This window comes from Microcebus murinus, chromosome 10 (genome assembly GCF_040939455.1).
Source record: "Microcebus murinus isolate Inina chromosome 10, M.murinus_Inina_mat1.0, whole genome shotgun sequence".
NCBI classification, from domain to species: Eukaryota; Metazoa; Chordata; class Mammalia; order Primates; family Cheirogaleidae; genus Microcebus; species Microcebus murinus.
Window position 1 is genome coordinate 82,114,363 of NC_134113.1, and position 13,130 is coordinate 82,127,492.

The following is a 13,130-nucleotide window of genomic DNA, read 5'->3' on the forward strand; positions in this document are numbered from 1 at the left end:
AACTTGTAAACAGCTTGTAGAAATGAGAACACACTTATATTTGTAGGCAGTTTCTAATTCAATGGTGAGCTCATTAAAGGTTAATATGTCAATCTGAAGCTGAGGGAGATTTCATGAGACTTTATTTCAAAATATATATTGACTTAATCTATTATTATTAAATATAATTTATATATTAAATCTACATTAACATATTTACTTTATTAAAACATTATTAAAATATATGAAATATTAATATATAATTTGTCTGCTGCTTAGGAAGCACTGAATTAGTGTCAGCTGTTTTTGTTTTTATTATTAACATTGTTTCCCCCACAGAGGAGAAATTCCTGACATGAACAATATTTTAGATCGAGACGACCTAACAATTATGAAAAGAGCCATCTTCTCAACACAGGTAATAAGGAAAAAAAGTGCCCACTATTTCCCCTCATTATTCAGATCAATCTACATTGATATTTTAATTTAGTGGAGTGTGCTAATTGGGAACATTTTTAGACCTGAGAGCTAGAAAAGATATTCTCACATAGTCACTTAAATTATGATTTTGTATGTTTTTTTTCATGAGTGGTTTTAAGGGCTCTTTTTAAAAATCTCATGAAATGTCTTTCTACTCACAAAATTCTTTTGAAACCAGTACATCCAATTGAAAAACTGTGCATAGTGCAGTAACAACAAAAAAAGTCCTAAATATTTCCAAAATTATAGAATTTGAATCACAGCAGAGAAAATATGAATGTCTGTCAGTCAAGTAATATTATTGCAAAAAAAAGGTAAAATAAATATGTTAGGCATGCACCTTGTTTTAACAACGAGGTATCAGGTACTGGGGGATAGCCCTGCTAGAAGAAACCAGCAAAGGTTGTCTTGAGTTAGAATTCAGGACACTCTTATGTTCCAAATAAATTCCAGAAGCAGTCATGAAGCCCAAGCCTTTCCTATATAGTGGCTGCAGATAAAAAACAAAAGCTTAATATGTTCACAGTAGGTGAAGGAAAGTTTTCAACCCATTATCTTGAAACACACAAAACTTAGTCATCCTCACTCCTGTCATCTCAAATGACTGATGGCATAAAGGTTGGGTGAAATGTCAAGGACTTATTGTTGAAATTAGTCACACTTATTAATTATTTCCGCAACTGACATTTCCTTCCCTCTCATCCAGCGACAGTCACTGCCCCCTGTGACCACTCACAATATGATGGATGACTCCACGGATCCCATCCTCAGCACCATTAGACGGATTGGACTTTTCAACAACCGTGCGGACAGAGTCAAGGTAGAACTAATTGTGTGTGGGAGCACTTCAAAATTACATAAAGTATATATATATTTTTTCCTTTTTTTCTTTCTTTTTTAAAAAATTTATTTCAGCATATTATGGGGGTACAAATGTTTAGGTTATGTATATTGCCCTTGCCCCCTTCACCCCTTCAAGTCAGAGCTTCAAGAGTGACCATCCCCCAGACGTTGCACATCTCACTCATGTTTGTATATACCCATCCCCTCCTCCCCCCTCCCACCTGCCCGACACCCAATAAAAGTTATTCCTGGCTGGGCGCGGTGGCTCACGCCTGTAATCCTAGCTCTCTGGGAGACCGAGACGGGCGGATTGCTCAAGATCAGGAGTTCGAAACCAGCCTGAGCAAGAGCGAGACCCCATCTCTACTATAAATAGAAAGAAATTAATTGGCCAACTAATATATATAGAAAAAATTAGCCAGGCATGGTGGTGCATGCCTGTAGTCCCAGCTACTCGGGAGGCTGAGGCAGGAGGATCGCTTGAGCCCAGGAGTGTGAGGTTGCTGTGAGCTAGGCTGACGCCACGGCACTCACTCTAGCCTGAGCAACAAAGTGAGACTCTGTCTCAAAAAAAATAAATAAATAAAAAAATAAAAGTTATTCCTATATGTGCACTTAGGTGTTGATAAGTTAATACCAATTTGCTGGTGAATACGTGTGGTGCTTATTTTTCCACTCTTGGGATACCATACAATATATTTTTTGAGAATTTATTAGGAGCCTCCCTTAGTTGTTTTGATGCCTACCAGAAATATTTTAAGTATCTCTAAAAAGAATTAATCCAGATTCTTGTCTTGGGTAATTAGCATCTAATGAATATTTTCATATCATTCTTGAAAATTGAAGCATATTCATAGCTTTAAGTTATAATTCCAGCATTCAATTTCATTGTACCATGCTGTCCAATAAGCATAAGGAAATGACTTGATTTTTAATAATACCAATATATTCTAAGAATTACTTAGAATGAAGGAATCACTGATATTAACATGAATTGTGTTTGTTTCTTCCCGATGAAGTTCAACTTAAGGTGACACTATGGGAAGCTTCTAGTTTCAGAGAATGTGGCTAATGATGCTTTTAAGTAATTTTCTTTTGACTGGAGTTTCTATGGTGAGTAGGCACGATGTAGTTGCTGAGGGCATTTATATGAATAAGGCCTGGATTCTGCCACTGTGGAGCTTAATCTCCAAGATGTCTACTGAGGGCATGTGACATTTCAGCCATGGTTCCAGGTGGGGGTGACAGTGGTGAACATGTAAACACATAACTGCTTATTTTTACTCAATTGCATTCACCTGTGTTCAAGATCAGTTGCCACAAGCGTTTACCAGTCTTTTCAAGGCCCCTCACTTTTCCTCCTTTCTTTCACCTTTAGCAGATGACCTAATTGAGAATTTAGTGGGTTATGAACTGTCCCTCCCCAGTGTCCCTCCATCCTGGTCTCAAATACAGATTTTAGCCTGTTGTTACTTCTTTTCCTTCAGATTCTTAGGACTGTTCTACGATCTCAATTCCTCCTACATTTGTGATAAACTCGCCCTATCCATTTACCCTCTCTTCTCTTATTTGTTTATTTCTTAATAGTTCCTTCCCTTGCTATCTACAAATATTCCTTAAGTTTCTCTACTTTGGAAAACAAACAAAAAACTTTGCCTTAACCCTGTTTCCCCTGGATGTTTTTTAAATGTTTTCCCTTTTCTATTTTCCTCTGCAAAACTTCTTAGAAGAAAAAATAGTCTATTCTTTTTTTTTGAGACAGTCTCACTCTGTTGCCCAGGCTAGAGTGCCGTGGCATCAGCCTAGCTCACAGCAACCTCAAACTCCTGGGCTCAAGCAATCCTCCTGCCTCAGCCTCCCGAGTAGCTGGGACTACAGGCATGTACCACCATGCCCAGCTAATTTTTTCTATATATTTTTAGTTGGCCAATTAATTTCTTTCTATTTTTAGTAGAGACGGGGGTCTCACTCTTGCTCAGGCTGGTTTCGAACTCCTGACCTTGAGCGATTTGCCTGCCTCGGCCTCCCAGAGTGCTAGGATTACAGGCGTGAGCCACCCACCTCGCCAGGCCAACTTTTTTGTTTCTTGAAAGGGTAAGAGTAGGGGCAAGGAAAGCCTCTTATTTCCCTGCAGATTTCTGTTTTTCTCAGAATGTTTTATGTCTTACTTATATCCAAATCTGCGGACCTGTCTCTGAGGATCTGTCTGGCACCTGGCACGTGTTAGGTACAATAAAAATACAGATGGAAGGGAGGGCTGGGAGAGAGTGAAAAAAAGAGGGATGCATAATGAGGCTGGCAATGGTTCCTGCATTCCTTGCTCTTTGGAAGGCTGAGGCTGGGAGGTGCTTTGAAATTGGGAGCTCTGAACCAAGAATGTCTTGTTGATCTATATTTAAAAAAAATTTTTTTATATCGGGGAAACCATTTTCCAGGAATGAACGAGTCCGTTATTTCCTAAACATATTAAACACTTTCATGCCTCTGTATCTTTGCTGATGTCATTACCTCTTTCTGAAATACCCTTGTATGTCATTCTGACAATTCCTTTGGGATCTAACCTAAGTCATTATTTCCTTGCACCTTTCTTTACTACACATTCCTCTACTCCAGACAGGAACATTTGTTTTCTTATCCGCATTCCCAAGACACTGTATATCTACTGCAATCACAGGATAATTAGATTGTATTTTTTAAAATTTTATGTGTCCATTTCTTTAGAAAGATGATGAGTTCTTTGAGGCAGCAATCATGCCTTGTCTGTTTGGGTTCTCCGAGGAGCAGATGCCAAGTCAGGATTAGATATGCACAGGACTTATTGGAGGAAATGCCTGTGAAGGATAAAGAAGTTGAAAAACAAGAGCAGGGAGGGAGATGCAGGTCAGATACCCGCAAAGAGAGAGTGGGAAGGAAGGATGGTGTAGGAAAAGCCAGAGACCACAGCCCACAGCCCAGCTCTAAAAATGTCTTAGCCTTTCTTTTTCTTCTTCTCTTTCTCTCTCTCTGTCTTTTTCTCTTTCTTTGCAGAATGGAAAGTCAAGTTTATAAAATAAAAAACTGGAATTAATAAAAACTAGCAAATATACAAAAAAATATACATGCAGGAGCAGTACTTGCAGTGACTCACAAAGTGGAAAAGCAGTGGTCCAAGACCACTCAGTTAATGGAAAAAAAAAAGAAACACACACACACACAACACACCCACATGCTCATATGTATACACACAAAAATAAAAACCAAAATAGTTTTCAACAGTATAATCTACAGCTAACACAGATTCAGAATTATTTCACAAAGCTTCCCTTCTTTTTTGAAATTTCAAAATGTTAAGGGGGTACAAATGTTTTTGTTACATGGATGCCTTTTATAACACTTAAGTCATGACTTTTAGTATACCCATTACCCAAATAATGTTCATTGTACCAGATAGGTAGGTTTTACTCCTCTGCTCCTCCCCTGTTTCTTGATCTTCTATGACCTTTACATCTCTTTGTGCCCATGTGTGCCCATCAATTAGCTCCCAATTATTAGAGAGTACATGTGTTTGATTTTCCATTCGTGAGATACTTCACTTAGGATAATGGTCTCCAGTTCCATCCGAGTTGCTGCAAAAGCCATTATAATCTTCCTTTTTTTGTTGTTTTTTTTTTGTTTGTTTTTTTTGAGACAGAGTCTCATTCTCTTGCCTGGGCTAGAGTGCTATGGTGTCAGCCTAGCTCACAACAACTTCAAACTCCTGGGCTCAAGCGATCCTTCTGCCTCAGCCTCCCGGGTAGCTGGGACTACAGGCATGTGCCACCATGCCCGGCTAAGTTTTTTCTATTTTTAGTTGTTTTGGCTAATTTCTTTCTATTTGTAGTAAAGACAGGGGTCTCACTCTTGCTCAGGCTGGTCTCGAACTCCTAAGCTCAAGCAATCCTCCGGCCTCGGCCTCCCAGAGTGCTAGGAGTTCAGGCGTGAGCCACTGAACCCGGCCTAATCTTCTTTTCTTAATACAAAGAATTTTATTTTTGTGTGTATGCATAAGATGATTTATTGTTGACTTATTTTAAATATATTAGTGTTACTATATAAAACTTTTTACTGCATTCAGCAACTTTTCTATTCTTTCCTACCTTCATGTATACCTTCTACTTACCAAAATAGTTTCAGGTTACCAGACAGAGGGGGGCCTTGTTCTATGGGCAATTGAATGCAACATTTTTAATAGGGATTCCTATTAATAGCCATAGGGATTCCCCAAGCAAAAGTAGCCCATTAAAGGAATCACCTGTTGGGCAGGGATGGGTGTCTCTTGTCTTGGCAGACGTAACAGCAGCTGCTGCAATAGATCCAGAGGGGAGGCAGCTGGGATTGTCAGTCAAGATCAATGGGGCCAGCATCTCTTGAAGGAAATCTCAGCTGCATTTCCAGGGCTGCCAGATCTATAAAGCAGGCAGCAGGCTAAGTCCTTAAAGACTGTAATGGTGACAAAATAGCCCCACATGCATAGAATTGTAAGGATTAAATTAAAAATAGGTGCTGCACTTAACACAGTACCTGGCACATAAATGTACAATAAATATTAGCTTTTATGAGTACTTAGGTCAGTACCTGGCAAATCATGGGCGCTTGGTGATTTTTAGAAGAGAGGTGTGAAAAGAGTTTGCTAAGAGTAGAAGAAAGGGGGTTTATCTTTTCCTGCAGGACTGATAAGATGTTTTATAAAAGAGATGACATGTTCGCTAGATGTTGATTAATGGGCAGTAGTTCATCGTGCAAATCACAGGAGAGAGGGCTGGCCAGGCAGAGGAAAAAGTAGATGAAAAAGCACAGAGATATCAAAGTGCATGGCTTATTTAGAGTGAATGGAGATAGAAGTTTGTCTCACACAAAGTATATTTATGCAGTTAAACTCATGAATATTTTGAGATGTTCATTTATTATTATCATAAAAAAACCACACACACAAAAAGAAATAAAAGTACAATACCTTCTTGACATTTAATATACACTCGAAGCAGTGAGAGAAACTTTCATCTCTTCAGAATTAAGTATTTTACTTTATTAATAAAATTCCTTAAAAACTTGATAATAATTTAGGCCTGTAATAATATGAGTACCTATTTGATCACTTGCATATTTTTAGAACTCTATGGAGTGATTCTTAACTCTCGGAATACATTAAAAAGTTTTTGATGTGAATGTCATATTTGATTCAGCAAATATTGCAGATTATTTTGAATTTGAATTTATCATCTGTCCTGCCTTAGCAATGTGGAATGGTGAGGAAAGCCCAGACTGCAGATTTCAAATCTTTACCCTGGTTTGGAAAACAAACTAACTTCCTGGAACCTTGTTTTCCTTCTGGGATAAATAAAGAGTCAGACAAGTTTTTGTTTTATTTTGTTTTGTTTTGTTTTTCCTACTGATCTAGGACCTGCTGTGAGCCAGGTGCTTTGCTGGGGGCTTTTGTATACAGGATCTTATTTAATCCTCTCTATAACCTTGGGCTGACCTCTAACATCCTCTCCTCAGCCCTGGGCTTTGGCAATTGGCTGTTTTAGGGCCAGAGCAGCTGTTTTCTTATTTTAGTTTTGATGTCATTCTGTTTGGCTGGGAACAAAATGAATGAGCCATGGCATTTTCATGTTCCTAAAGGGCCTTTGGAGAGTACAACTTTTCCTAAGCTTGGAAATGCCAAAGTAGGCACAATGCTTTTCAAATCCCCCTTTCTCATTCTTTGCCAAGAGAGTGCAATGCGTTGCCAATTTGATGATTGCCCAGATACAGTATCTGTGTCTTTTGTCTCTTTGTCTAGTTCAGTACTTTGCACATAATAGGAACTCAAATCATGTTTTATGGAAGAAAAGATTTCATCCATTTTTACTTTGACATTTTGTGATTCATGTGATTGAATGAATCATCATTTTTAGGTCCTGGCCTTGGACATTTTATTTCTTCTTAATTTTAATTTATCTCTTATTTATAGATTTACTGAGATATATCTAATGCTTGTAATATCCTTATGGATCAATAGGTTAAAACTCTCCATTAGTATAAAGCCTTCAGACTATTTTCTGTCTTAACACTTGGTGATGAGATTATAATGTGATAAAATCAATTTAAGATGAGTAATTCATTGGCCTTCTTTATGTCTTAGTTTCTTTCTAAAATTAGGAAAATGAGAATGTCTACTCTACCCATTGCACAATGCTGATTAAATGAGGCAATATATGTGAAAATTATTTATAATACTGTCTTAGGCCATTTTGTGTTGTTGTAAAGGCATACTTGAGACTGGATGATTTATAAAGAAAACAGTACATTTGGCTCACAATTTTTGTGCTTGGAAAAGTTCAAGATTGGGCATCTGCTGAGGGCCTCCAGCTGCTTCCACTAGTGGCAGAAGGCAAAGGGGAGCCGGCAGGTGCAGAGATCACATAGTGAGAGACAAGGATTGGGATGGGAGGGCGGGATGCAGGCTCTTCTTCTTCTTCTTTTTTTATTTTTTTGAGACAGTCTCACTCTGTTGCCTGGGCTAGAGTGCCATGGCGTTAGCCTAGCTCACAGCAACCTCAAACTCCTGGGCTCAAGAGACCCTTTTCTGCCTCAGCCTCCCGAGTAGCTGGGACTACAGACACGCACCACCGTGCCAGCTAATTTTTTCTATTTTTAGTTATCTCGCTAATTTCTTTCTATTTATAGTAGAGACAGGGTCTTGCTCTTGCTCAGGCTGGTCTCAAACTCCTGAGCTCAAGCAATCCTCCCACCTCAGCCTCCAAGAATGCTAGGATTACAGACGTGAGCCACCATGCCTGGCCCAGGCTCTTCTTAATAATCCACTCTCAAGGGAACTGTTAAGAGCTAGAACTAACTCATCCCCAAGGGAGCATTAATCTATTCATGAGGGACCTGCCCCCATGACCCAAACGCCTCCCATTAGGCCCCACCTCCAATGTTGGGGGCCAACCTTCAACGTGAGATTTGCAGGGGACAAACATCTAAACTATAGCAAATGTATAAAATTTATGCAAGTGTTGTTATGATTATTGTTACTATCCAAATTAGGGTTTTTCTTCAAATTATTCTCTTTGGAAGAATATGTACTTATTTCAGGAATAAAGAATGAAAAGCATAGTGTGCTTGTTATAGAACAGTTTCTTTGTCATCCTCTTTCTCTTTCCCTTTCTCTCTAGAACAGTTTAGTTTTTTTGGTTTTTTTTTTTTTTTTTTTTTTTTTTTGAGACAGAGTCTCACTTTGTTACCCAGGCTAGAGTGAGTGCCATGGCGTCAGCCTAGCTCACAGCAACCTCAAACTCCTGGGCTCAAGCGATTCTGCTGCCTCAGCCTCCCGAGTAGCTGGGACTACAGGCATGCGCCACCATGCCCGGCTAATTTTTTCTATATATATTAGTTGGCCAATTAATTTCTTTCTATTTATAGTAGAGACGGGGTCTCGCTCTTGCTCAGGCTGGTTTCGAACTCCTGACCTTGAGCAATCCGCCCGCCTCGGCCTCCCAGAGAGCTGGGATTACAGGCGTGAGCCACCGCGCCCGGCCGAACAGTTTAGTTTTAAAGTCATTAGGTGGGGCCACACAAGGCAGGTGTCCACGCTAGAGTGGGGAGGGTGCTGTGGTCACCCAGAGAAAGCCATCAGAGCCCAAGGGGGGTGAGGAAGGTCCACGCAGTGGGGGGCAGACTGAAGCAGGTGTCAGGGCCAGAGTAGAGTGAGGAGGGCATCGTGCATGTGAGGGAGTGACAGTGGGGAGGGACGAGTTATGTAGAGGGGACTGACCCAGTAAGTTACAAATTAAAGATAACAGCAACCAGGAGTAGAGGTGTGTGTGTGTGTGTGTGTGTGTGTATGTGTGTGTGTGTGTGTGAGAGAGAGAGACAGATAGACAGACAGGTGTGTGAGTGTGCCTGTGTGAATGTGTATATTCTTTTTTTTTTTTTTTTCTTTTTTGAGACAGAGTCTCACTCTGTTGCCTGGGCTAGAGTGCCGTGGCATCAGCCTAGCTCACAGCAACCTCAAACTCTTAGGTTCAAAAGATCCTTTTTTGCCTCAGCCTCCCGAGTATCTGGGACTACAGGCATGCGCCACCATGCCCGGCTATTTTTTCCTACATATTTTTCATTGTCCAGCTAATTTCTTTCTCTTTTTAGTAGAGACAGGGTCTCGCTCTTGCTGACGCTGGTCTTGGACTCCTGAGCTCAAATGATCCTCCCGCCTCAGCCTCCCACAGTGCTAGGATAACAGGGGTGAGCCACCGTGCCAGGCCTGAATGTGTATGTTCTTTATCTCTGTCCACTGAGAGGGCCTGGGGGAGATAACAGCTGAATAACAATGAGCACACTCAGGAGCTAAGTCTTGGCTTCTAAATACCATTCTTTACTGAAAGAAAGTAGGGCTCCATTTGGAGAAATGGTTGATTCTAGGTCTGTGGCAGGTGAAATACAAGATGAGCCTGGAACTTCCTGTGTCAAAATCAAAGAAATGCTCAAGGAACAATGGAGGCTTGTTAAACATATACAAAAATCAGTTTGAAGGGGCTCCCACTGGCCAAATAATGGAAAATTTGAGTATCAAAATAAATAAGGATAGTCATGAATTAGAATGCACTAAATAACATCAACCTTTTGAAGTTATGTGAATATCCTTTAATCTTAATACAAATATTCATTAAGTAAAATTCTATACATCCGGTAAAGGGCTGATAACCAAAATCTACAAAGAACTCAAACAAATCAGCAAGAAAAAAATCAAACAACCCCATTAAAAAGTAGGCAAAAGACATGAACAGAAACTTTTCAAAAGAAGATAGACTAATGGCTGACAAACATATGAAAAAATGCTCAACATCTGTAATCATCAAGGAATTGCAAATCAAAACCACAATGAGATATCACCTGACTCCAGTGAAAATGGATTTTTTTTTTTTTTCTTTTTGAGACAGAGTCTCCCTTTGTTGCCCAGGCTAGAGTGAGTGCCGTGGTGTCAGCCTAGCTCACAGCAACCTCAATCACCTTGGCTCAAGCAATCCTTCTGCCTCAGCCTCCCGAGTAGCTGGGACTACAGGCATGTGCCACCATGCCCGGCTAATTTTTTCTATATATATTAGTTGGCCAATTAATTCCTTTCTATTTATAGTAGAGACGGGGTCTCGCTCTTGCTCAGGCTAGTTTCGAACTCCTGACCTCGAGCAATCCGCCCGCCTCGGCCTCCCAGAGTGCTAGGATTACAGGCTTGAGCCACCGTGCCCAGCCAGTGAAAATGGATTTTATCAAAAAGTCCCAAAACAACAGAGGCTGATGAGGATACAGAGAGAAAGGTACACTTATACACTGTTTTGTTTGTGGGACTGCAAACTACTGCAACCTCTATGGAAAGTACCTCCAAGAACTAAAAGTAGCTCTACCACTTGATCCAGCAATCCCACTACTAGGTATTTACCGAAAGGAAAAAAAAGACTTTTTACAAAAAAGACACTTGCACTAGAATATTTATAGCAGCACAACTCACAATCACAAAGATGTTGAAACAACCCAAGTGCCCATCATTATATGAGTGGATTAATAATACGGTATATGTATACCATGGAGCTCTACTCAGCCATAAAAAAAATGGTGATCTAGTATCTTTTGTAACAGTTCTGGATGGAACTAGAGACCATTCTACTTAGTGAAGTATTGCAAGAATGGAAAAACATACACCACATGTACTAAATACTAAATTGGGACTAATTGATCAACACTATGTGCACATATGGAAGTAAAACTTCGATATGAGGGAAATCAAGTAGATGGGAAGGGGGAGGAAGGGATGGGTACATTCACACCTAACAGGTACGATGCACACTAACTGGGTGAAGAGTACACTTATAACTTTGACTGAAACTGTACAAAGGGAAATTATGTAAACAAAGTACGTGTACCCCCATAAAATTCTGAAATAAAAAGAAAAAATTAATTAGGAATGGGATAGTCACGTAGCTTCAAAATCACCTCCCCCAGTCCTTATTAATAATAACAATGGGATAAAAGAGTAACTTTACAGTGGAGAAGCCAAAAAGACCTGGCTTTAATCAAGAGATCAAAATAAATATCATCAGTAATGAAAAAAATATAAATCCTATACCACTTGATAAAATGCAATGAAAAGAACACAGCATCATTTCTGTGATATATCTGCCAAAGAGGTATAATTTGAATCTAGTCATGAAGAAGCGTAAGACAAACCCAAGTTGAGAAACATATTTGAAAAGAGCTATAGTCTTCAAAAATGCTAAGGTCATGAAAGCAAAAGAAAGCCCATGACCTTTTTCAAATAGAAGGAAGCTAGAGGGATGTGACAACTAAATGCAATATGTACTTTTGAACGAGATCCTTTGGTTTAATGAACACTATTTGAACCATTGGAGAAACTTGAATGTGATTTAAAGATTAAATGGTAGTGATGTATCAATGTTAATTTCCGGATTATTGTGTTTATATTGTGGTTATGTAAGAGAATGCTCTTGTCTGGCAAATACACATTAAGTACTCTAGGATGGTTCAAATGGTTCTGGAAAAATATTAATTCTCTTCATATTGTACTTGGAACTTTTCTGCAAATTTTGAATTCCCAGCACTTTTAAATCAGACTGTATTTATTTTTAATAACTACTTAGATACGGGCAAGGTTGAGAGGAAATCTAATAATAGCTCAATGAGAACTGTAGTTAATAGGAGATATAGGAGAATTAATTCACACAGTTACAGGTTAAATAGTTGTTCTCTCCACAACTTTGCACTTCTAGCCATGCGCTCTAGTCTCTTCCTTTGCAGACATTGCAAGTGATGCTGTCCCAGAACTGGCTTATACCAGCACACGAGAGCTAATTGCTAAATTTTCAGAAATTTTGTGAGGCACTTTTAAATACAGCCATAGTTAAAAATTAAGTTATATGAATCAATTATATAGTTTTAAAAGATAAAGCTTAAAATTCACCATATCCAATTGTTTAGTACATGTCACTATTTCCTATCTATACTCTTGAGGTTATTTTTTTTTTTTTTTTGAGACAGAGTCTCGCTTTGTTGCCCAGGCTAGAGTGAGTGCCGTGGCGTCAGCCTAGCTCACAGCAACCTCAAACTCCTGGGCTCGAGTGATCCTTCTGCCTCAGCCTCCCGGGTAGCTGGGACTACAGGCATGCGCCACCATGCCCGGCTAATTTTTTATATATATATATATCAGTTGGTCAATTAATTTCTTTCTATTTATAGTAGAGACGGGGTCTCGCTCTTGCTCAGGCTGGTTTTGAACTCCTGACCTTGAGCAATCCGCCCGCCTCGGCCTCCCAAGAGCTAGGATTACAGGCGTGAGCCACAGCGCCCGGCCTTGAGGTTATTTTTGTCTGTTTCATCCATGTGGTGCAAATGCTCTATAATGATGTGCTGCTTCTCTCTTTATCTCCTGGTTTCGGTGACTTCGCATGGGGAGCTTGAAATTAGCAATGGTGGGAGTGTTTGTAGAGTGAAATAGGCAAATGCTACAAACCATGCCTTCATTTACTGTGCATTGATTTCTGGACTTGAGAAAGTGATGGAGAAATATTAATAATGCAGGTTAAACTTTAAAGCATGTAGTATCTGTAGCCATTATATTGTGAATGGCACAAAATATTTTTTCAGTGTTTAAAAAAAACAATATCCAGCTCATCAAAAAAGTCACTTGCTTCACTAATGAACCTGTGAACTTCCGACATATGTCTCCATTATAGTTCATTTTCTTTTACTCATTAACAAAGGAAATCAACCAACATTTGTGTCAGAGCTACACTCAGTCATCATTTTGGTTACAAATA

General features: G+C 39.4%; 1 protein-coding gene across 1 annotated transcript in view; it reads left to right on the forward strand.

The window, feature by feature from the left end:
* The window catches only part of GYS2 (glycogen synthase 2), a 74,822-nt gene that overhangs the window by 46,631 nt on the left and 15,061 nt on the right, over positions 1–13,130 (forward strand). The window contains exons 10-11 of the mRNA XM_076007610.1: positions 319–397; positions 1,166–1,279. Coding sequence (XP_075863725.1) covers positions 319–397; positions 1,166–1,279 — 193 coding nt within the window. The remainder of the gene's footprint in view (positions 1–318; positions 398–1,165; positions 1,280–13,130) is intronic.